Here is a 23,277-nt window from a genome sequence, read left to right on the forward strand (position 1 = left end):
CACCTTCTATTTTTCAAAGCGTTCATCCTAGGGCAAGTTGAAGGCCTGTGTTGCTATTTTTACCAAATGTGGAGATTTACAGGAAAAAACAACGTTGTCTTAAGATCTCTGAAGGATTCACAATAGAATCAAAGAGCTTGGTGCTGCTTTTAATGGAGAAACCACCTACAAGGCATATGTTTTTTGACATGCTCCGAAACGGTCACTGGAAAGAGCTGTTACCATCAATGCTTTCTTATTATCATAGTTGTGTGCTGGAAGTTTAATTACAGAAACTATCAATGCAACAGGAGATAAACACTTTGCTTTTGAAGAGAATTAATTTATTTGGAGATCTACATCACACAGGCACGCTGCTGGAGATCCAAGCAATGCCTGACCTCAATATCGTTAAATCGTGCTCCAGGGAAGCTCTCCTGGATTTTAAATACTTATTTTATGAACAAACTTCCTTCTTCTAAATACAGCCATGTTTAAACGTTGCTAATGCCCCAAAAGCCACCGTTCTAGTTGTTTTCTTGGAAAACAAACAATCCACAGACATCAAACAGGCAACATTGTGGCATTTTGGGGAGAAGAGGAGGAAGTACCCTGGCAACCCCCAAGGAGAGGGCAGGCAATACATGTGGGAAAAGCTGCAGGGAAATGCTATGGCTCCCATGCTTTGCAGGAGTCACGAGGCATCTCTGCTTGGAGCTCCCGGGTTCCCATCCAAGATTCATGTCCTATAAAACGTTTCACTGAGGAATCACGCACAGAGCAGACCCACTTCAGCTGCCTCAGGAGAAGAACAGCTGCCCAGACGTCGCGTAGTAGCCAGAGGCATCCAAGGAGAACCTCTGGGAGAGATGCACCGAGTTCAGCTGCACCTCCCCAAAGTAGAAGTTCTCGAAGAGCTGAAAGGGAGAAATAAAAAACCACTTGAAGGGCACCAGAGAAACGGAGCCTGCAGCTGGCCTACGGCGCTCTTGCAGGAGCTGGCCCTGTCAAAAGCCTCTACTCACCGATTGGTTTTGCCTTTAAATAAAACTAGGTTTTATGTTATTTTTTCCCCCCTAAAGACTGCACTTGAACCCTTTTTATCTACACCAGCAGCTGCTCAAACCTCCCCTATTTTGCTGTTTGTGTCACTGAGGGAGTGTGGGGAGGCTGTTCACCGCTCAGGAGGCACCACCCCCGGGTGGCTCTCGAGGTTGCAGGCTCTGCAGGAGCAAGGATTGAGGCCAGGAGGTTTGTACCAATCCAGGCCACAGGACACAGGACTTAACAGTTACAGCTCAGTCCTAATTCAAACTAGCAGGCTGGAGGCACAAGGCTCCTCATCCCAGCACTGACCCCGCTTTGTTCAACAAATCCGTCTTTGTTCGGCGAAGACTTGAGTGCAAATTAAAGAAAGCAAGCCAACTCCGGCGCCCGGGGGGTGTGTCCCTGCCTATTAATCCAATCTACGAAGCAGACCAAAAAAATGACATCAGAATTTCTTACAAGAAGTTATGGCTGGAAAAGCATCGTGTCCAAGCGTAAAGTGCTCCTCCTGTTCCATTAAGCCACAGGAAATTGCTCTACCTGGGAACATCAGCTGTGCCTCAGGAAAAGCTTCTCCGTGGAGATGCTAATTTTGAAGCTCTGTTTAACCAGAGCGCTGTGAGTCACAGAGAACCTGTGCAGTGACATCTCCCCACCTTGGAGATCTCCAAAATGTCCATTCCATCTGTCTCCTACTCAATTTTCTATCTGTCCCTGCAGGCGTGGGCTTGCGACAGTCCCACAGCCCTTCCTGCCCTTACAGAAGGCATGAAGCAAAGCCAACACATTAATCCTCCTAGAGCCAATGGTGCATCAATTCCTCCACAGAGGGAATGACTGAAATCCCAAATACCTACTTAGCATCTGAAAGGCTGCACTTCACCTCCTCCAAAGAGGCATTTGGCTCTGCCTGGCACTGATTTGGGCACAACTGCTCTTTTGTTGGTTGTCTCAAGAGTATTCTACTTTGTAAATACCCTTTTTTCCAGAGACCAGCTAGATATTTTTCAGAACAATTCCTGGGTTTGCTGTCACTCCACAAATGAAAAGTGCCATAGGGAAAGTGACTCCCTGCCTGTCTTGGGGCAGAGCAAGAGACCCCAGAGCAGCAGCGTGGCCTCAAGGGACAGTGTGAGTGGTGTCTCCACAGGGTCACTGCCCTAAAGCAGAGCACCCTGTGGAAAAGAAGTTGTGCTAAGGAAGCATCTCAAACAGGGAGAGGAGGAATAGAGAGAAGAGAAATGATGACAGCGACACAAACTCCATTTCATACAATTAAAGATTTATACAATTAAAGATTAATTATGTTCCCAAAAGCCTGGGTCGTTCATGTTGGAGGACTTAGGATAAAATGTCTCATTAATAAGAGATGACAGTAAAAAGGGGTTGGTCACCTTTCTCTTTTTGTTTTGGCTGACCCCAGAAAGACGGATGGTTTCCAGCTCTCTGGGGCTCCCTGCAGTGCTCTGCCACCATGCCCACTCACCCCAAACCTTAACACCTGTCCCTGGCCCGGTGGCCGTTCACATTGACATTCATTCCCTTCACAGAGCACTCTCCACCCAGGAAAAACAGAAATCACCTCTCTCCATTCCTAACAGAGGGAGTGGTAGGTGTGCTGGTAAGCAAGGAGTACACGGGTTTGAAGAGGGCTCCCTCCAGTGCCTAAAGGGGCTCCAAGGGAGCTGGAGAGGGACTCTGGACAAGGGCATGGAGTGATGGGACAAGGAGGAATGGCTTCCCACTGCCTGTGCATGATTCAGACATTAGGAAGAAATTCTTCCCTGTGAGGGTGGTGAGGCCCTGGCACATGCTGCCCAGAGAAATTGTGGTTGCCCCATCCCTGAAAGTGTCCAAGGCCAGGTTGGATGGGACTTGGAGCAACCTGGTCTAAAGTGTCCCTGCCCATGGCAAGAGGGGTGGAACAAGGTGGTCTTTAAGGTCCCTTCCAGCCCAAACCATTCCAGGATTCTATGAACAAACCAAATGAAATGCTGGGATGTGTCAGACCCATCAGCAGCGCCAGAAGTCAAACCTTTCCACAAAATAGCCAAAGGAAGAGTCTTGTTTATATTATTGCTGCACACCACAACCTGTTTTTCTTACTAAACACATGTACTTCAAAGCAAAAATTAGTTAATGAGACAAACCCTCCCCCAGCCCCTCCTGCCTCACACAGCATCAGGCACATCAGAGCAGAAGGATAATCAGAAAGCCCCAGAAGACACTGCCCAGGTCAAGGGCCCTCCATTTGTACACTGCTAAAAGTCCAGCAAAGCCCATGTACCAAAGCACTTTGTATTCCCTTGGCTTTTATAAGATTCACCACCTCCCGTGTGTCCGAGCAGCTGCGTGTTTTCCAGGGAGGAATGCTGCTAGAACTATTGATTTTTGGTAATGTGGCTGTACTTTCTGAGAGTAAACATGTTACAAGACTTAGAGGACAACCACTGACACTTTTTCCTGCTCTTGTTTCAGGTCAGCTTCTCACCGATGCTCCAGTGCTCCCTGAGGCTTCCCATGACAGAAGCCACTGGACTCCAGGCATGGAGATCACTGCACATCTGAGACCTGCCACAGGCAGTGTGGAGAGAGGCCCCTCAAACATCCTCCAAGACCACTGAAACACCAGGAAGTGGATTCCTGTCACAAAAGCATCCTGCACTCAGGTCCCTGGGGACTCGGGAAGATATTGCAGAGAGCCAAACCTCTACTTTTGACTTTCACTTCTATTTATCTTGAAGAGAAGCCAAGCAGAGCTGAGAAAGATATTTATAACTCCCCCCTCTCCCCAGCCACCACGGAAACGCTCCGGTTTTGGAGGAGGCCTAGAGCACAGCTGATGAAATGCCTCCTGGAAAAGCATCTTAGCATTTTTTATTCTGTGCCAGGAAAAGAAGTACCTGGAGGTTGTTGCCCTTCAGAAGCAACCGCTGATAACCTGAAGATTGGCCGCCTCCCCCTCCTCTCCCTTCCCTCAGCTGCCAAGAGCCCACCTTTCCCTGAAAAGGGTGCAGGGAACATGAGGAGATGTGGCTCAGGAGCAGCCAGGAGGGAGGCAGGGGAGAAGAAACGCAATCGCCCGCAGAGCCGTGTCATTTGATTGGAGTGGGACGCGAGGCTCAGCAAAAGCACAGTAATTCTATAAATCCAAACACGCCAAAGGATTTACGTCCTCAATGCCCAAGGAATAAATAAGAGGATGGGGGTTGGGATTTTTTTTTTTTTTTATGTGTTATAAATGAGAATGAACCTGATGGAGGTAAAGGTCAGCTTACAGAATCAACACCACGCATGCCGTGCAAGCTACTAACTCCCATCAAGGGAATAGCACTTAGAGGACTAAGTGCCCTCTGTCTCCCTGCTGCCTTCCCAAATTGAATTAGAATGGAATAAGGAAAGAGCATTGTTAACTTTTAACCCCCGACCCAGCACCTCCAAGCAAATGTGCCACGAATGTACCCTGCCTTTCAAACCAAAGCCAAAGGCTCAGAAAACATTCAGCAAGGATGCCTGCATCTCCCATGGGGACAGAGCAGGTGCCTCAAGAGTGGCAGAAGCAGCATCCCAAGATCTGCAGGGGATGGCACAGACTACACTGCCCTCCCTGAAAGCCATGAGTTCCCAAGAGAAGGAGAGAACTGGATGATGGATAACCCATATTTCACAGGTTAGCCTGCAAAACACCATAGGCCCAAGTGTGCAAGTGCTCCTCCCTCTCCCTTCATGGGGACTGGGTCCAAGGACACACCACTCAGGTAATGAGGAAAGGCTGGCAGCCCTGTGGTAGCTCCCACAGAAAGAAAGCAAGTTTTCCTCCACTTCTCCCCACAAAGTCATTTATTCTGAGCCAGGAAAAGCCAGCAGCAGACCTGTCATTTCTAACACCCCATTTTCTCCCATTTAAGACAATTCCGCTCAGATGCTGGAAACCCTTCTTCCTCTGAGGTCCACTCCCCTTGATTACCCACAAATTACACAGCAGTGCTCCCTTGGGATCAGACAACCATTTTCTGAAGGAAGTGAAGAGGCTGAAGACTTGTTTTGGAAGAGACAGAATCACACATCAAACTGCTTGCTCCTTGCAAACCTGAGCCAAAACTGCTCGTACAAACTTCAGCTCCTAAACCACAACAACTTCCTTATGACGGGCAGAGCAACAGACCAAACCCAGGGTGCCTCTTTTCCACATTTTCTTCCCCTTTTCAAGCCTGTAAAGTAGGTTTTGCTGAGGCAAGGAGGAGGATGACTCCTCAATGAAGAAGTTAAAACAGGCACCTAAATGATGTCGTGTTCCTGATCGCGGGTGTTTGTCAAGCTGTCCTCCTCGGGGGGCTCGCTTCCCACAGACAACCCTCCTGGAATGAGACAGCACCTCTGCGTTCCAACCTGGGAACAACAGTAATAAATCACAGCTAATCCACATAAGGACAGCACCAATGTGTTTCAGCCCCGGTTATGAAGAGCGGAGGTGCCAACGCAAACCAGGGCTTTTAAATCACCTGTCACAGGCTCAACAAGCATGAGAAATATTAATAGATTCGTCTGGAGAAGCATTGGGAAGCAGAAGGATGAAATAAGTCCACGGAAAAGAAGGGAGTCAGAGGTATTTAAAACTTTCTTCACGTAATCTCTGGCTCACACTCACGTTGCCTTGGCCTGGATTTTGCCGCTACCATCAGGATTATTGATCAGTTTTTAAAGCCTTACATCGTTTACGGTATCAGCCAAACAATGACCCATCCTGAATTAATAAAAGTCCAAGCTCTGAGAGCCTTGGAAATGCCAAGGGACCAACAACTCACTGCAATGCCTTGCAATTAAAAATTCCTACTAAAGAGCAGTGATATCACAGGATAAAATGGATGCACGCGCACACACACACACACAAACACCTACCCGGACTGCGGGAGTTCTGCTGTGAACTCCAGCCACAGAAAGCAGTGCCTTAGGGCTGGGCTATTATAGATCAACAGCACAAAACTGTCCCCGGTGACTCAGCGCTGCGGGCGAGCAGCGCTGTGTAATGTCATTAGCCTGTGACAATCTGCCTCACAAACCCGGCTGCCCTCAGCAGGGAGCTGAGGGAGGGTCCCGTTTTCCATATCTGGAATGAACACAGAAATCAGCAACTTCTGCGAGGCAGGGAGGAAGAGGCTCGCAGCTCCGGGAGCCTACGGCTGTAGATGAGCTCGCTTTCATTTCTGCTGCGCAGTCCACGCTGAGGATGAAATGGCAGCACTCCCTTCTCCGCTGTTTCACACAGGTGGAAGGTGTTTATCCACCCCAAGATCCCATCCAGGGAGGGTTGAAGGCTGAGCACCACTGGGCTCTGCCTCCATGAGAAAGCACGTGCAAGAGGATCACTGACAGACAACCCAGCGCTGGGAATTGGGGTCCAGCAACCAACAGCAGTGCACTGAAAGCTCCAACCAGGAGATTTAACAGAGGCTTTGGAGGAGCTGGAGGCTTTATAGCTTCATCTGCTCTGCACAAAGTGACAACAGTCACCAGCTCGCCTGCTGGCAGCACAACCCTAGCGTGTCCCGATCGGGAGCAACGGTGAATGAAGGAACGGGCTTGGAAAGTCAGGAGATTTCCCGTGGAAATCAGCATGTTACGGTACTGTTATCCCCTTTGGGGAAGGGGAGGAACAAACAAAATCCCAGGCACTCGCTGACAAGCATGGAGAAAAATTAAGCGGCATTTCTGAAGAGGTGCCTCAACACAGAGCAACAAAACCTGTTTGTTTGCAGACTCTGCACTCTCCCGTGGAGATTTCTTCATCTCATAAGGGATGATATATTTGAATTAAAGCTTGCATAACACATCCACAGCTTGCGATGGAAAACACTGGAGAAGAGCAGAGACCAATCATCCTTCCAAATCATCTGGCTAAAGCACAACTGCAGTTTCCACGCCAGACACAGCAGGAAGGCGCTGACTCCTTGGCAAACTGCTGGATTACCAATACCAGCACCAGGCACAAAGGATTGATGGAGGAAATGGCAAAAACATGGAGAGATTAGAAATTGTAAAAAATTTAATTTTGAAACGTGAAAGCAACCCGATTTCAATTTTGAAACATTGACAGACTTTAAGAGAGTCCACTGAACGCCACTGAACTGTGTCTATTTGAGTTCTTCTGATTAACCTCCTCTGCTGCACAAACCACGGCCTCCAATCCTGCTTTTGGGATTTCACCTACCTGCTTAATGCACCTCAGTCCTGCAGCCTCCCACAAAGACCTGCCAGGACCTCTCCAGAAGGCTGTTATCTCCACAGCTGCCACAGATCCCAGGTTGCAGTATGTGCTGGCAGAACTCCTGCTTCCTCATCCCAAAAAATCCACCAAATCCCTTTCCAGCTGTGACCCAAACTCCCCCAAATTATGACTGACAAACTCCAAACCAAAGCCTCTGGTGGTTCCCAGACGATGAGACACAAACAGGCAAAGTATCAAGACCTGGGGAGTTTGTTCACTGAATAGATGCTTTTTCCTTTTATTTTTGCCTTTCAAAGTATGTTTTCTGACACAATTTGGTGCCAAAAAAAGAAATACCTGATTCCCGTATTATTCATCCTGGACACCACTCCACCAATGATTATCTGTCAGAGGTTTAATTGTGCTTGGAAGCTTGCCAGGAATAATGCATGAGAAGCGTAGGAAAAGCAGGTAGGCAGGCATTCATCCAGAGAGGCGGCTCTTCCCAGCGTTCCCAACCTCTCCCCAAATTAGCAACTGCTTCCTTTCCATTACTTTTTAAAGGATGGCTAGCTGGACATCCAACATTTTCCAAGACTGTTCAGGTGTTACAGGATAAAGACACTGTGCAGAGTCACACGGGTGGAAGATGGGTAGGAAGGACAGAGAGGGCAATTGTCACCTGGGCTGTCACTAGCAGAACCAGGCAACAAGGCTGCAGATCATTTTGTTCTGCAAGTGTGCAGCTGGCTCTGGAGTGTCTCTCCATCCCCAGTATAGCATCCAGTCCTTCCACATGGATAACACAAGGAACAGCCCTTCCCCTCTCCTTTTCTTCCAGCCTCTGGCAGATTTAAAAGGCGGCAGGCAGAGACCTTTTCACCTTGTCTCCCTTAGGAAGAATAAAGCAGGCAGACTTCAGGAGGGAGAAAATCTTGTGTCATAAAGTCCCAGTGGCCTCTCTCTTGGGAAATACCCAAGGCAGGGCTATCTCCTCTATGACACAGGAAAATCCCTTACAATTAAATCACTGGTGCAGTCCCTTGGAAACAACATAACCACCTCTCTCTGGCAAAGTATCATCAAGATAGGAAGCAGCAGCAAGTTCATGGAGAAAGATCCAAGGTTGCCTTTTTATATTTTTATTTTGCTGGGCCAAAGTAAATACCACATAAATGCCAAGAAGTTCTTGGTACTTTCACTGATGCCATCTCATCAGTGTTGTGCAGGCATTCCATGTAGGAACCATGAAATGACAAGCTGAAGAAAGGACCAGTGAAGGTCACTGGCTCCACCACCTTCTCCTTCTCCAAGGCAGGAGGAGCTTGGTGGTGGCAGATCCTGGACTAACATCTCTGCTCCCTCAAAACAACCAGGACCCCCTTTTCCCAGCTCCTCTGGAGCAGTGCTTCCTTATCCTGCTCTTCACAAAGGTTTTCCTAATCCCATGCTGCAGTTTAAGATCATTATTTATCACTTTATCATCTACTTCAAGCATTCTTCTTATGTTCTGCCCTCCTTCCCTTCATTAGCCTTAAAACAACCCTTTCAGCCCTAGCTTGCAGACATTTTCTACCCCTTCAATTATCTTATTGTTGTCCCCGGGCTCTTTACACCTAGCCACAGTACCCAAAACTGGACAAATCCTTCAGCTAAGCGTAGTCAGAGGTTTAGTTTAAAGACATTTGGCTCTTAATTTCCACAGACTGACTCAGTGACAGACCCCATATGACAGACCCTTTAACCCAAACCCAGCCTGTGGGGCTGATATTGAGGCACTTCTCCATCCTACACCGGTGCCACTGCTCCCTCCTGGACCTGTCCTTGTTCGCAGCTGGCCTTTGTTTCTGCCTGATTTCTCAACATCATTTGGAGCTCTGTTCCCTCCTACTCTCATGTGCAACACTCCTGCCTCTCCCCAGCTGGGTTTCACATGCAGACCTAAGAGTGTATTTCATGCTGCCCGTAACACCCTCCTGACCTCCACAGGTGGGACGAGTACGAGGTTTCCGGCTCTGTGAATATGGAAGCAGCTGATCCTTCTCTGACTGCTGCCATATGAAACCTCAGCTCTTCATAAAACTGGAGCAAAGCCACCTCAGCTGCCAGAGGGTGATGCAGCAGTGGGGAGGGTGACATTCAGCAACAGTCTAAATTAATCTGTCAGGCTGGATTTTTTTTCAAATAGAACGGTTTGGGGCTGGGTGCAGGCCTTTGTTCAGCTGAGATTCCCCCCTCCCTCACAAGCCAGATCTAGTGGTGATCCTGCCACTGCCAGGCTGCAAAACCTTTGCTTTAGCTCACAGTTTTGGGTCTGTTCCCCCCCATCACAAATCCATGAAAATTCATGCGCTCCAGGAAATCAAACCCCAGTTGCCATGGTGAAAGGCATTCTGCAAACTAAGAAACAAATACAAGTGGGACATTTGGAGGTTACCAGATTTTTGCACATCTTTCAGACAAGAATAAAAACCCTTTCAGCAAATTCAAGGACCCAGTAACATCCCAGACCTACACCTCAAACACGAGGGATTTACAGTACAACTTCAGGAAATTAATAATCAAGCACTGCACTTCTCCACAGAAGCCTCATCCCTGTGGCTCCTATTACAGCAAATACAGCAACAGTTTCTAAGAGCTGAGCTTTGGCTTTGCTGCAGAGATGACAGGAGGTTTGAGATGCATCCGGGAATACCAGGACAAGGAGCTCCCATCAGTGTGACCTCTCACTATGCTCACTGAACCACCAAGAGGAGGACTCTAGCTACAGGGCCAGTAAATTAATTCAGACAGACATGGAAAATTATCCAGCAGAAGGGTCATGGCACCTTTGGGATGAACTGCCTACTTTTGCTAATCAGCGGGTTGGGTTTTTTTGCATTTAATGTGCTGGGTCCCTGCCTTCTATTAAGGTGCTGCTGTAATTCAACCCTGGCCAGCTCCACGTAGGAAAATTGTCCTCTTAAGATCACAGATGCTGCCTTGGCTGGCTGATGGCACAACAAAAATGGCAAAAGGGAAGTGAGAAAGTGGGATACTCACTGGGTGGGAGACAGAGACACCCACAGAACCTCCAAAAGGCTCAGCTGCTGGGCTGAGTGGGACTGTAGTGGTACAGGACAAGGGGATTCAGAAACTCTCAACAAACCCTCTTTCAGCACTCACAGCTCCTGCTAAAATTATTCAGAGGGGTGAGGAGCACCTCTGAGAGGAAAAAAAAAGGCTTTTCCTCTTCTCGGTAAGGTCACCAAAGAGATCTCTGTCACGCAAAGGTAGCACAAACCTTCTGCACTGTGTTCTCAGTGCAGTGGCTTAGCCTTCCCCTAACACCTCCAACACTGCCTCCAAGGCCTGAACACTCCAACAAACGTATTTTTCCTCCATTGTCTACTCTGATTTTTCAAACGCCACTTCAGATTCTTTTTCATCAAATGCAAATAACATGAATATGGCTTTTTTTTCCCCCTGAAGAATATAATTCGCAGGAAAGCATTTTCACAGCAACCCCAATTTAATCTCCTTTTTTTTCCCCATGATTATACAAACTGATCTCCAGTCTCATCTGCTCAACTGTCACATCCTCCCATCCCACTGTTGCTCTAATTGCACACTGCTGAGCCCCCTCGATCATTCCAGTACCTCTCGGTAATGGCAGGATCAGAACTGAAGGCAGGAACTCTCCCCTCTGCAAAGTGGCATCACAGCCTTTCATTTCTGCTTTTGATTCTTCTGTAAAAGCGAGGTGAGGAAACTGCTGGATTATTTCTGAGACACTGATGTTGCACCACAATCTCTTAGTGAGTCTCTCCTCACCCCAGTGGATTTTTTGTTTGGTATTTTTAACTCTAAACTTTCCAAGCAGCCACCTCCTGTTAGGTATTTGTTCCAGTTGTCAGTCCTACTTTGGATCTACATCTTTACCACCTCACTGAGGATAACAAGACGTTTTTACCTTTTCTGAACACCAGGCAGTCTTGATCCTCACCTAACGGTTCTCTGGCTCTTCGATTTCACCTCACCCTAGAAATACATCAGGAAAAGACTCAGCCTCCTTAAATCCACAAACAAAAATTACACAAAAGGCCTGGGTTCCGAAGGCTGTAGAACACGAGATACACTCCTTATCTCCAAGTGGAGCTGGCTCTGAACAGGGGCAGATATTCATTTGCTTAATGCTTGGTGGGCTTGAGGTATTTTGAAGGGTCAGTGGGTTTATCCAGGCCAAGGCTTTTCAATTGCATCTCTCCCTATGGCATTGCATCAAATGTTTTTAACTGAATTACTGCATGCCACAGCCACTGCACTGCTCTTACCCAGCAGGACAGACATGATGACAGTCAACACCACCAGATTCCTCTGCTCTGATCGACTCTTGGGTGTATCAGCCAGTAAATGCACTTTCCCCCTGCTTCCAGTGAAAGCAGATACAGTGCCATAATTCAATACACTTCGGCAGGCCTCAAAAGAGAACTCATCAAGCTATGCATTGTCTGACCTAGAAGCCTTCCCTGGCCACTCCCGCAGCCCTGCTGCTGGACCAGGGCATGGCAGCACATGTCACCACCTCGGCTGATCCTGTTCCCAGTCTTCCATCCCAGCTTAAAGTCTCCCCTAATGCCCTAAGACATAAGATGTGCAGCTTTCTGCTGCTGTACCTCAGTAGCTGTTCCCTCAATATTTAATCTTGTAAGCTGTTAATGCACAGATCTGTGCTAAGCGGCAGGGTTCAGCTTTTTCTGCACTCAAAATTTGCTTCTTTCTTGTCTGAACATGGCAAAGGCCATTCTTTTACTTCTCCGACCTCAACTCAAGCCAAAACTCATTCCATTTTGACCCAGTGAGAGTCCAGGTGGTTTTCTTCCTTTTCCTTAAATGTGCAACACAAATTTTTGGCCAGGCAACCCCTTTCCACTTCTTTTCATTTTTATTTATTCACTGCAGCCTTAGCTGTTTTTTTCTCACTAAACAAAATAAATAAAAGCCCGGAGGCAGCGCAGCCCCGTCTCCGGAGATGCCGGCAGCTGCCCCGGCTGCCTCTGTGCCAGCGCTGTGCCAGCTGCGGCGCAGGGCACATGGCCACTGCCAGGACACAGCAGGAGGCAGGGCAGGGAGCTCCCTGCCCGGCATCTCCCCGAGGCCGGCCCTGCCCGAGCCACCAGGGTCTTTCAGTCGGGAATTACTGCCTCCTCCCTCCACTCTCCCAGAGATGAGACACTTTGCTCCCAGCCTGAGCCTGATTTCAGTAGGTGACCAGGATGTTCAAAGCCAGCCTAGAAGGAATACATACCACTCCATATGAAGCAGCCCATGAAGCATTCTCAGCTTTTTGGGACTAGACTAGACTTTGGGACTAGCTCAAAGCCAAAGCTTTGTCAGACACAAATCTATTGGGTCACACAGTCCCTTGGGCTCTCAGCTCTACCTGTGCCAGGAAGCCTTTTTCAGGGATATTCTTCAAGACAGAAGTAATTTAAACTCCTGAACACAACTCATCCTACAGGATCTATTTTCTGAGCAGTGTGGGAAGGTACCGGCCTGCACAACCGTTTATTAGCACAAATAGGAGTGTATGTTTAACTCTGCGGAACGGGTAGAACAAAGGATTATTAAATAAAATTCCGATTAGTTCAGCTGAAAGCAAAATACCAGCTGGAGCCTGGGGTAAAGCAGGCATGTTATCAGCAAACATGTGCTGCCAGCGCATCTGCACACACACACACACCCACCCCCCAGCTCTGACCATGGGGAGCCTCAGCCTGGAACAGCAGAGCCACAGCACTTCCGTCGTTCTCTGCCCTCCAATAGGCCTGGTTCTGCCCTGAGCCTTTGGCCCTACAAAGCTGCACAATGGGAACGAGAGCAATGAAATCTGAGTTTTCCCACTTACCCTCCTACCAGCAGCCATGCTTTGTTAGCGTTCCAAATGGGAACACAGCCACTCAACACAGCTATCGCAGAGTCCCACCGCCTGGAATCACACGCAGGGCACATGGCTCTCCCTCCCACCAGCCTGCCTAACTGCAGCCATATTCATTAACAGCCCATCGTTTAGATCCTGGTGCAAAAGTTAATGAAGCCACTTTGCGAGAGGGCAGCCTCCCCAGCGCAAGATAAATAATGGATATAAAAGCGGGCTGGGAGGGAACTGGCGCATCCCTGCAAGGTCATGCTGGAATGCATCAGTGGCTCACTGAGGCTGGGCTCCTCCGGTAAGAAGCCTGGAGCTATTTATGACTCATGTAATTAATTAATGCCAACGGGGTGTTCTGCTGCAGGCACGTGGGAGACCAAAGGGAAATACGAAGCGGGCAGGTTAGGAAATGTAGCGGAGGTGGGAGAGAAGGATGACATTTCTTGCAGCAAGACATGCTTTGAAGTAATTACCAGCAGTCCAAACAGCCAGCAGCTCTTTTGGCTATGTCAGTACAAAATCAATTAGGAGCTTTAAAAATGCATCGGGCTCATATTTCCGAAAGCATCAATAATAAGTAGCCTCAGAAGAAGAGCAGTTGCATTTCTAAGCACCACAAGACCTTTCCCTAGATCCTCCGACCCCACAAATGGTGTGACCAGCAGAGGGAGCACCGTTAATCCCGTCCCAATCACAAACGGTTTTGGGATGAGAGCACTGAGGAAGACCCACAGTTTGATTTTATGTGTCTCTAAAGCCTGAGGACAAGTTTAACAGAAGCAGGAGGAAGGAGCAAAGGCGAACGCAGAGAAAGCAGAGTCCCGCAGGCATTCAGGGCTCCTGACACACACCTCCCCCTTCCAGAGCCAGCTCTCCTGACACTGGGAGCTATCCAAAACTGCAGCTCACATTAAGAAAGGGAACACGGCTGTGGCTTCCCTGCTCCAGCTTGCAATACTGCAGTCTCACACCACACACTCAACATGTGGCGACGCTGAGTCATGACACCGCGCTTGCACAGACCGTTTGAGGACAATGAGAGCTTAACCCAATTTTGTCCCTTTGTTTGTCCTCTGCACAGAGATCAATCAGTTCCACTCCCTGCCTTCACATCCCTCTGCATCCAGTGCCCCATACATTATTAAAACTGTAAATACAAATAAAGTGCACTCTTCCCCTCCTCTGGGACAGCTCTAAAGTCCTTCTGGGTTGTCCAGCTCCCACCCAGGCTGCATCCTCTTTCATGTCTCTTTTTTGCCAGAATATCTTCTTACCGTTCCCAAATGTATCCATGCATTGTCCTTGCTCCCTCTTATCAGAGCTGCCTGCAACAAATCCTCTCACACAATGAGGATTGCAAATTTGCTTACAAGCTGGTGTTGTTTTCCATTTCTGCTCCTCTGTGCATCTCTTTTCTCTCTGGACACTTGCAGGGGTCAAGCACCACCGCATCAGTCTGCCACAGCCATCTGGATGAGCAGCAGAGGCTGTCAGCAGTCCCAACCCTGGCTGGCAAAGTCTGGGAGGCTGCAGGATGCTCCCCTTTGAGGCTTACCCAACCTCCACAGTCTGGAGGATTGTGTTTTCTACCCTCTGATCACCGCCAAAACCCTCAGATCCTGGTGGGACTCCCTACCATTACCTGCTATTTTTCTGGAGCAAATCAATAGCAGAGATTAAAAACAAGAAGAAAAGAGTAAGTGAAATGAGAGTCAGATTTAGTTTCATAAATATATATGAGTAGAACAAGAGAAACAAAGTGTTTCTCTCTGGTGGGCTGAGAATCAACACCAGCCTGAGTCTCCAGGGTAAAACAGGAGTGAAGTAAATGACAACATGAACACCCACTTAGCATTCGTGCTACATTTTCCTGCTCTGAGCCTCAGCAGCTTTAGGAACGCTCCTGTTAAACAGTGTAATTCTCCCAATTACGAATGATCTGGATTGTTTATTTTCTAAACAGATTTCCCCCCTGCCCCAGGAGATCCCTTAAGCCTAAAACAAAAGCAGTCTTGAAGAGGTGTTTTGACCTCTTTTAGCTATACAATATCCATAGCTGGCTCCATTTCCCTAATTGTTTCATACTGACCTTGAGGATATTTCGGCCATTAAATGACTCCCGCTCCTTGAAAGATGATTTACCAGTCATTGTGTTATTTCGCTCTTCAGCTGTAGAGAGAAAAGCCACCACCAGAATGAGCTTCAGATGGGAGAACTCTGTGTGCTGTACTTCACCCCCCACTCTCTCCCTCCCCAAAGTCAGCTGCCAGCTAATAAACCATCTTTGGCCGAGTTCTTAGTGAAACAAAACACACTTGCACTTGGATTTTAAGGAGAAAAAGTCTGGAATTGGTGTCTCTGTTGGGATCACCTCTGTTACCTGGAAGAAAGCCCCTAAATCATAGCTACTGCTGGGGTGATTCTGTAGGGCTGACGGCTCAGTGCAACACACCTGCTTTTCTCTGGCTGGTTTTGATCCCACATCCTGCCATGTCAGGGTGAGAGACAGCACTTGCATGGCCTGGAACAGGATCAAATTCCAGGCTGAGCATGCCAGCACAACGCCAGGCGGGATGCAGACGGCACCGACTCAAACCTCTGTTGCTTGCACCATACGTATGGTGGGGATGCTCCTGCGGGTTGGGCACACAGCCACACACACACAGAGACATTCAGAATAGCAACCTAGGCCAATAGCAACTGCAAAAAGCCTACGTCTGAGATCCATTTCCCCAGAGCATGTCTGGGTTTTTATATAATCCCCAAGTACATGATCCGTTCTTTCCACAGGACCTCTGCCTCACTCAGTGAATATATTCAGTATTTCTTTTTCATCTCCATCATTAACTATGAAGTCTCCCTCACATCCAGCTTGCTATTCAAATCCTGTATGGAATACAAAGCGACTTCTATTGCTGCCTGCGGAATGCTGGCGGAATGCTCTCCCCATTGTGTCTGAATGCCTCGCATGCCTCATGGAGTTGTGCAGAACATAGACTCAGGATGCCAGACGTAGCTGCCCATGTGCCTCCCCTCACAGAGAGCCACATCAGCATTCAGGGCTCACACTTCCAGGGCTCAGTTTGAGAGCTGAACCCCATCTTTACAGGGTTTCTGTGCCCTGAATGTGCTTGTTTGACTTCAGTAGTGGTCAGACCCAAAATCTGCCCAGAAAAACATGACACAAATCACCTGCTCTTATCACTGTCCACGTAAAGATTCAGAGAGGCAACAACTAAAGAATTCTTCACATAATCTATTGCAGTGCACAGAGCCCACCATGCCAGAGCACACACGTTTGCACACAGAGAACCAGGCTGCAACACACTGCCCCTCCCCAAACATGATGCTTTTAGGGCTGCTTTATAAAGTAATGTGATCAGAATGATGCTACAGACAGCCAGAGCAGACAATCTTTTGGCAGAGACAGCAGACGCCATACACTCAAGAATAGCTCACATTCAGCGTTGCAGCCGTCTGCATCTGATTTAAGGAGAAAGACAATGGAATCACTTTCCTAAAGTGATGGGCAATCTTTAAGTTGACCAAAGAGGATTATGTTTTCATCTTGTTTAAAGGTCAGCACAACACATGGAATTGTTACCCAGTTTCAGTTTAACACTGGGGCCCAGAGAACTCAAGATCTCACCTCCATGAGGAGCAGCTGAGGTCACTTCTCTGTTCAGCCTGAAGGAGACTGAGGGGAGACCTCATCAAAATCTGCAGCTTCCTCATGAGGGGCAGTGCACTCTGATCTGTACTCTCTGTGACCAGGGACAGGACTCAAGGGAATGGCTGGAGCTGTGGCAGGGGAGGTTACATATTGGAAAAAGGCGAAAAAGGCGCGTCCCCCAGAGGGTGGTCAGGCACTGCAACATGCTCTCCAAGGCAGTGGTCACGGCCCCAAGGCTGCCAGAGCTCCAGAAGCGTTTAGACAATGCTCTCAGGGATGCACAGGGTGGGATTTTTCAGGTGTCTGTGCAGGCCCAGGAAGTTGGACTCGATGATCCTTGTGGGTCCCTTCCAAATCTGGATATTCTGTGATTCTACTTGAACATATTTTTCCCTAGCCCAGATACTAGGAGTGCTATTGGGTGGCATGGTTTTGAATCTATGACTCCGTTCATTGCTTTTTTACTTTCTTCAGGGTTTTATCTGCAGGCATCTCCCCCCAGCCCTGTAGGTATTCTTGAGAGTAAGAAAAACCACATTGAAAAAGCAAAACCAAAAGCATTTGCTGAGCAGCGGGACTACTTTAAATGCATTTATCAGCAAGGATGAAGGATCTGTACGTACTTGGATCTTTCCTGAAGAGAGTGTTCATTACTGTGGCATGCAGCTTCACCCTATCCCATTCTTTAAGCATCAGGCCAGAGGCCACAAACCGCTCCACCAGCTGATCAGCGACCATCTGCAATCTGGGAAGGCAGAAAGAGAAAGAACAGGGCCATGTAAAACAAGAAACCTCTGCATCATCAGCTTTTGGCTTTTCAGCCAGGAGGGCAGCAAGTGTGAAATGAAGTCTCTGCACGCACACAGGAAAGGGAGCTAGTCCCTGATGGAAAGTGAGCAGAGCCATCAGGATTCAGCTCTAATGCAAAAAGTTCTGACTGTTGCGGAAAGCTTCCTCTGTGATCGCTTCTGCTGCAAATATTCCATGAGGAAGGGCAGATTTAGCACAGCAGAGAGCTCGTTCACAGTGACAGATGTTGCTGGGAGCTGAAGGATGCATCTTTCTACTGCCAGGAAACACAATGTGACTCTCCTTGCAAATGCTAAAATCTGCACACCCGTAGGGGCTTAGGCACCTTGACTCCCAGAGGATCTGCTCAGGGATTGCTGGAGCCTGGATCCTCTCTGTCCCAAATAAGCAACCCAGTCACTGCGTGTGGCAACGGGGGCACAAACCCAGTCGGCACATCCTGGTGAACAATCCAGCTTTGGAGCTACTGAGCAAGTAAAATCCAAGGCCTTATTCCCATCTTTGTGTGTGGCCTCAGTCAGGGATGAAAGCAGCTGTGGCTGCCAGGATCTATGGGTAGACCCCTACTAGGACAGGCAGCAGGAGCAGGGATCAGAGCAATGCACTCATGTCTAATGAGCTGAAGGAACTTCCAGGCTGCTGCTGTCCCCAAAAAATTCCTGCAGTGCCTGATTCTTACCAAAGGCAGCGAGGATGTGCCCAGACAAGAGTTTGCCATCTCCAAAACAAGGCCAGAGGGTATTAAGCCTGTGCAGAAGAATCTGAGCTTCTCTCAGCACGTCCCAGGGATTAGCCAGCTTTCTGCTCCGTGAGGTCCCACCACATTGGTGTCTCAGCTGTGGCAGAGCATGGCTGGTCCCCAGAGCCCTGGACTGCCAAGCTCCGGATGCCAGCTCCGACCCCACTGCCGGCTTTGGACTGCCCCTCACGGCCTGCCAGACCCCATGTGACCATTCCAGGACTCTCAAACTACCGATTGTCATGGCTTTCTACCATTTTCTGGCTTTACTTCAGTGATTTTTAAAATTAGCAATGACAAAGATTAAATGAATATCATTATAGACAATACTAAAACAAATTAACAGAGAATAGCTCAAGTGAAAATGGTGCTTTATTACGTTATAAAGTTAATCAAGGAAATAAAACAAATTAGAATGAATTATAATGGAAATTATTTGCCATGTGGGAGGCATCAGAGCATGATCCCTCTTTCAGTCTGAGCCATTATATGTGCAGAAGGGCTTGCCAACCCCTAATTCTGTCTGCAGTTATGCAAGCTAAGTCAGGATAAATCAAATCTCCTGCTTTACAGCTTAAGCTGATCAAGATCATCCAAAGATCAGGAAGGAACTCCACCCCTCAGCCATGCCAGGAACTACACAGAGCTAACAGGACATCTTGCATGAGACAGGAAGGCACACACCTCTCTCCAGCACAGGCTGCAGCAGTCTGATCCAGCACAGGAAGCCACATGGCTGCTACTCTCCTCTAGTATTGGCCTTGCAGCTCAGAAACTGCTTTCCCATTTCCCTGAGCAAGGCACAGCAGGTTTCAGCAGGCAAGAGGTTCAAGGAGCTGTTCAGCAATTATCTGTGTCACAGGCCAGAAAACAAAGCAGGGTTTTCTGGAGAGATCACCATTTGTCCCCTCTTTATAATCACTAAACACAGTCCAACACAGTGTCTGCTGGAATCTCAAAGGAAGCCAAAGCTGCACTCCATCAACCCAAAAATACCTTTTTTTCCCCTCTCTGCAAAGCTAGATGTTTTTCTGGATGCTTGCTAATAGCTAAGGAACTATATAAGGGGAGAAGTGCCAGATGAATGGTATCAAGAGAAAGTTCTTCACCCAGAGGGTGGTTGGGCACTGCAACAGGCTCCCCAGGGAATGGTCATGGCCCTAAGGCTGCCAGAGCTCCAGGAGCATTTGGGACAACACTCTCAGGGACAGAGTGGTGTTGTGGTTTCCCCTGGGCATGACCAGGAGCTGGACTTGATCCTCATGTGTCTCTTCCAACTCAGCCTATTCTATGATTCTATGAATTAATTTGCAGGTGAGGGCAGGACCAGCCTGGGCCAAGGATTAAAACTTCAAATCACTTGGCCCTCTCTGAACCTGCTGCTATGCAAAAAGCAAAACAGGTGTTGAGGAAGAGAAGCCTGGCAGTCTCCAGGTGCCATGCAAAGCACAAGGTCTGGGTTTGGTCAAAACCACAGCTAACAGATGTCTGTGAAGGACAACAGAGACATCAGTCCTTTTACATGGTGGGTGGGGAGTGTTGTCTTCAGGTTCAAGGCAAGGTAGATTTGAAGCCCTCACTTCTCTCCCCTGCCCAAAGCAGCTCTGCCACCCCTGATACACATCAGCACCTTCTCCAGCATTATGCCCAAGTGGGTTCTCAGCACAAGGGACACAGCTGGCATCTGAAACAGAGCACAGTGCAAGTACCAACAATTCAAGCTGTCCCCAGAGGCAGGCAGACATCACTGTCAGTTTAGGCCCTGCTTTATGCTCTACAGGATTCCTCTCCCAGCTCCTCAGACCACAGACTTATTCTCAGATGCAACCAGGCTGGCAAGCACTGCACCTCAGAGAGAGGCAGAGTGCAGTGACTCAGAAGAGGCCCAGACCTCAGCTCCCAGAGCTGATATTTCAGATGCTCTCTACAACAAACCCACTGAAGGGCATTTGGGTCATTCAGTGTCTGTTTCCATCTCATCTTTCCGAGTGCTTCTGCCCTCTTTCTCCCCATGCTCTGTCTCCTGGCTGATCTCTGCCTTGCCCTGGTTCTCCACCCACCCCATTTGTTTTTAGCTCACCTCTTTCAGGGTAGGACAGACTTCAAAGTGGAAGAGCCAAGAAAAGGAAAAGACTTCAATTCCTACTGCCTTCCAGCAGTTCTTACATTTTTCATTTTCCCACTCATTTCCTTATCCCACTTCCGATCTCTTACTTCAACACAGCCTCCTAAGTGTGGTTTTAAGCAGGGCCCCCCCAACTCCGTCTCCTCAGCCCTCAGGGAAAAGATATGCCAGAACATATCCCTTCTTCCCTGAACCAGTCCCTGCTCACAGCCTCCCTCCTCCAGCTGCACTGCTCCATGCTCCTCTGCTAGCTCCTGCTGGCCTCTAGCAATGGGAACAGACAACAAAAGGGCAGTGCTGTCAGGAAAAGAGAAGGCTGAGGCTCAGAGACAGGAGGTAGAGCCCTTTTGGCTACTTCCCTTCCCTATTTCTGGCAACCAGCAGCACAGAGTACAACAGCTCTTACGATAATCATAAAATGTACAATGGTTTGGGTTAGAAGAGGTGTTAAAGATCATCTAGTTCCAAACCCTGCCATGGGCAGACACACCTTCCACCAGACCAGGGTGCTCCAAGCCCCACCCACAGAGAAAGGATGGTGCTGCCACTGGTGATGTACTCATCAAAAATGAGACAGAGGAAGTCTGTCCTGGGCAGTGCCATCTGTAGAGCTAAAGCCGTCAGCCATGGTGGTGAACAGTACAAACACTCGAGCTGACACCACCCAGGCTTCAAGATTTCGCAGCAGCAGCTCCAAAAGACATTTCACACCCAGCGCCTATTCCAGGCTCCTACAGACACACAAACCAACTCTGTAATCAGGTCATGCTCTACTGAGGACCTTCTGGGCTAACTGGATTTTAAGAATAATTAAGTGCTGCAAAATACACCAGGCTGTCCAGATTAATCTGGATTGCACGTTGGGAAATAGACAGTAGAGGCCATAACATGCTGCCTTCTAAGTCATCTCAGGAGTATCTCCTTGGCCATCTTATCCCCGTGCGAGCCGTGACTCCATTATTCAACCTGACAGACTGCTGCAGAAACAAATGACATCTTTCAGCTGCACCACCAGTGACTGATTTAAAGAGCAAACACATCACTGCCTTAACCGGTTTAGGAAGCAGGGATGACTTCATCTTCCTGACTGCTGGCCTGAGGACTGCCAGCAGCACCCACCAGCTCCAGAGGGTTTCCCTGGCACTCTGAGGAGCAATGAAAGACAGGAGCATGGGAAACTCACCTGTCTGAACCATCCTTCATGTGGACTTTGGCGTAAAGGACATCTGTCATGGCAGGGTCATCATTCATGTACTCCACTCCTGCTACCTCCACAGTCAGGGGCTGGCCTCCAGTAATTTGGCTAAAACCCAAGAAATCCCTTATGTTAAAAAGCAAAACGTCACACCTGCTCTTGAAATGCAACACATAGTGCTCCTCATGCACACACCAAGTATTTGGGTTTACTAACAGAATAATATTAGATACTTTTTTTTGCTGTAGCTAGAGATAAATTTGAGGTTAAGTGGGACTTAAATGTTATACAGACCATATGGGGCAGTGAACTCCACTGAGGAGTTCTTTTCTTTCCCTTATTTTTCAGCTTGTTTGCACTGAAAAAACAAAACTCAAAAAATCTCCATAATTCCCAAAACTCAAAAGGCTATGGCCCCTATTGCCTTATCACCCCAAGTAGTAAAATAATTTAAATTCATACATTCAGTGTTTCAGATACACATTAAATCAACTTGCCAGCGCTCACAGGCCACCTCAACATGAAGATCTCCACCTACATGTCAGAAAACCCACCAGAAGTAAATGGTACAAGTTCTCATTCCAGAGAGGCTCCTGCCTCCCTGTAAGAAGAGCAACCATGAAGTCTCCAGCTCTCTGATTTTTGCTGGGAAAGGTACTCGATACAGAACACAGCTCTGAGTGCAACATCCACCAGTAAACAGAGCTGGTTTAAAATCAGTTCCAGCTCTTCATGCAGGATATAATATTCACTCCCACACCTGCAAATGCTCTGTGGAGTGTATCTGTTTCCCAACACACTGCCTCCTTGCCTTTCCCAGCAGAGCATCCTGGGGAGGCTGGCGCCACAGCAAGCGCTCCCTGTGAGTAAATGATGCCTCGTTTAACACCAAGGGCTTGTGGAAAGAATAGGGAGTGTCTGGAGAGGCAGATGTAACAAACACGAGTTAACAAGGTGAGTGTGACTTTGCTCTGACCTTGCTCACTTCTGTTCAGCTTTTGAGGTTCTCAGCAAAGATTCCCAAGTGAAACAAGCAGAGTGTGATTTCCCTTCCCAGTATAGTTACTGGGCAGAAAACAGCACAAATGCACTATTATGGACATCACACTAACAGCAGTAAAGGTCATGTATTCTAAAAAGGGTCAAAAAGGTCACAGTTACCATCACAGGCCACTGCCTGCACTTTAGAAAAGGAAATGAAAGCTAATGAAGGTTTATGTGGGTGGAAGGGAGCCTAAATTAATTTTCCAAGTATATTTATTTGGGCGTGGCAGGGGAAATAACCTAAAGGTTACCCTGAAGTGTTGATTCCCCCTTCACTGAAGGAAAGAGGGAGCAATGATTTTCTCGGCCTCAGTTCAATTCACTTATGAGGAAGCTGGCACTTTCCAAATATTGCAGTCAGAGCCTTCCCCTGGAAACACACTTGCATTTCTGTTCAACAGCTGAACTGGAGCCATCCTTTTCAAAGCAGAGGTATGAATTCTGGCCATGCATTAATTCCCACAGATATTAGCTGGCACAGCGTGGCCAATTCTTCATGCACCGAGGCAGCAAATAAATGAATACGAAAGATCCGTTCTCTGTGTGTAA

At 48.1% G+C, this 23,277-nt stretch overlaps 1 protein-coding gene across 7 annotated transcripts in view; it reads right to left on the bottom strand.

Annotated features, from left to right (window-relative positions):
* Window positions 1-133: 133 nt before the first annotated feature.
* ASCC1 (activating signal cointegrator 1 complex subunit 1) overlaps window positions 134-23,277 on the bottom strand; it is a 35,394-nt gene continuing 12,250 nt past the window's right edge. For all 7 annotated transcript variants that reach the window (XM_085064387.1, XM_085064391.1, XM_085064389.1 and 4 more), the window contains 4 exons: window positions 21,673-21,792; window positions 17,439-17,560; window positions 15,232-15,311; window positions 134-896 (listed from right to left, as the gene is read on the bottom strand). In XM_085064387.1, the coding sequence (XP_084920513.1) occupies window positions 780-896; window positions 15,232-15,311; window positions 17,439-17,560; window positions 21,673-21,792 (439 nt within the window). In that variant the 3' untranslated portion in view covers window positions 134-779. The remainder of the gene's footprint in view (window positions 897-15,231; window positions 15,312-17,438; window positions 17,561-21,672; window positions 21,793-23,277) is intronic.

Source organism: Lichenostomus cassidix, chromosome 6 (genome assembly GCF_008360975.1).
Source record: "Lichenostomus cassidix isolate B80296 chromosome 6, HeHo_3.0, whole genome shotgun sequence".
Classification (NCBI taxonomy): domain Eukaryota; kingdom Metazoa; phylum Chordata; class Aves; order Passeriformes; family Meliphagidae; genus Lichenostomus; species Lichenostomus cassidix.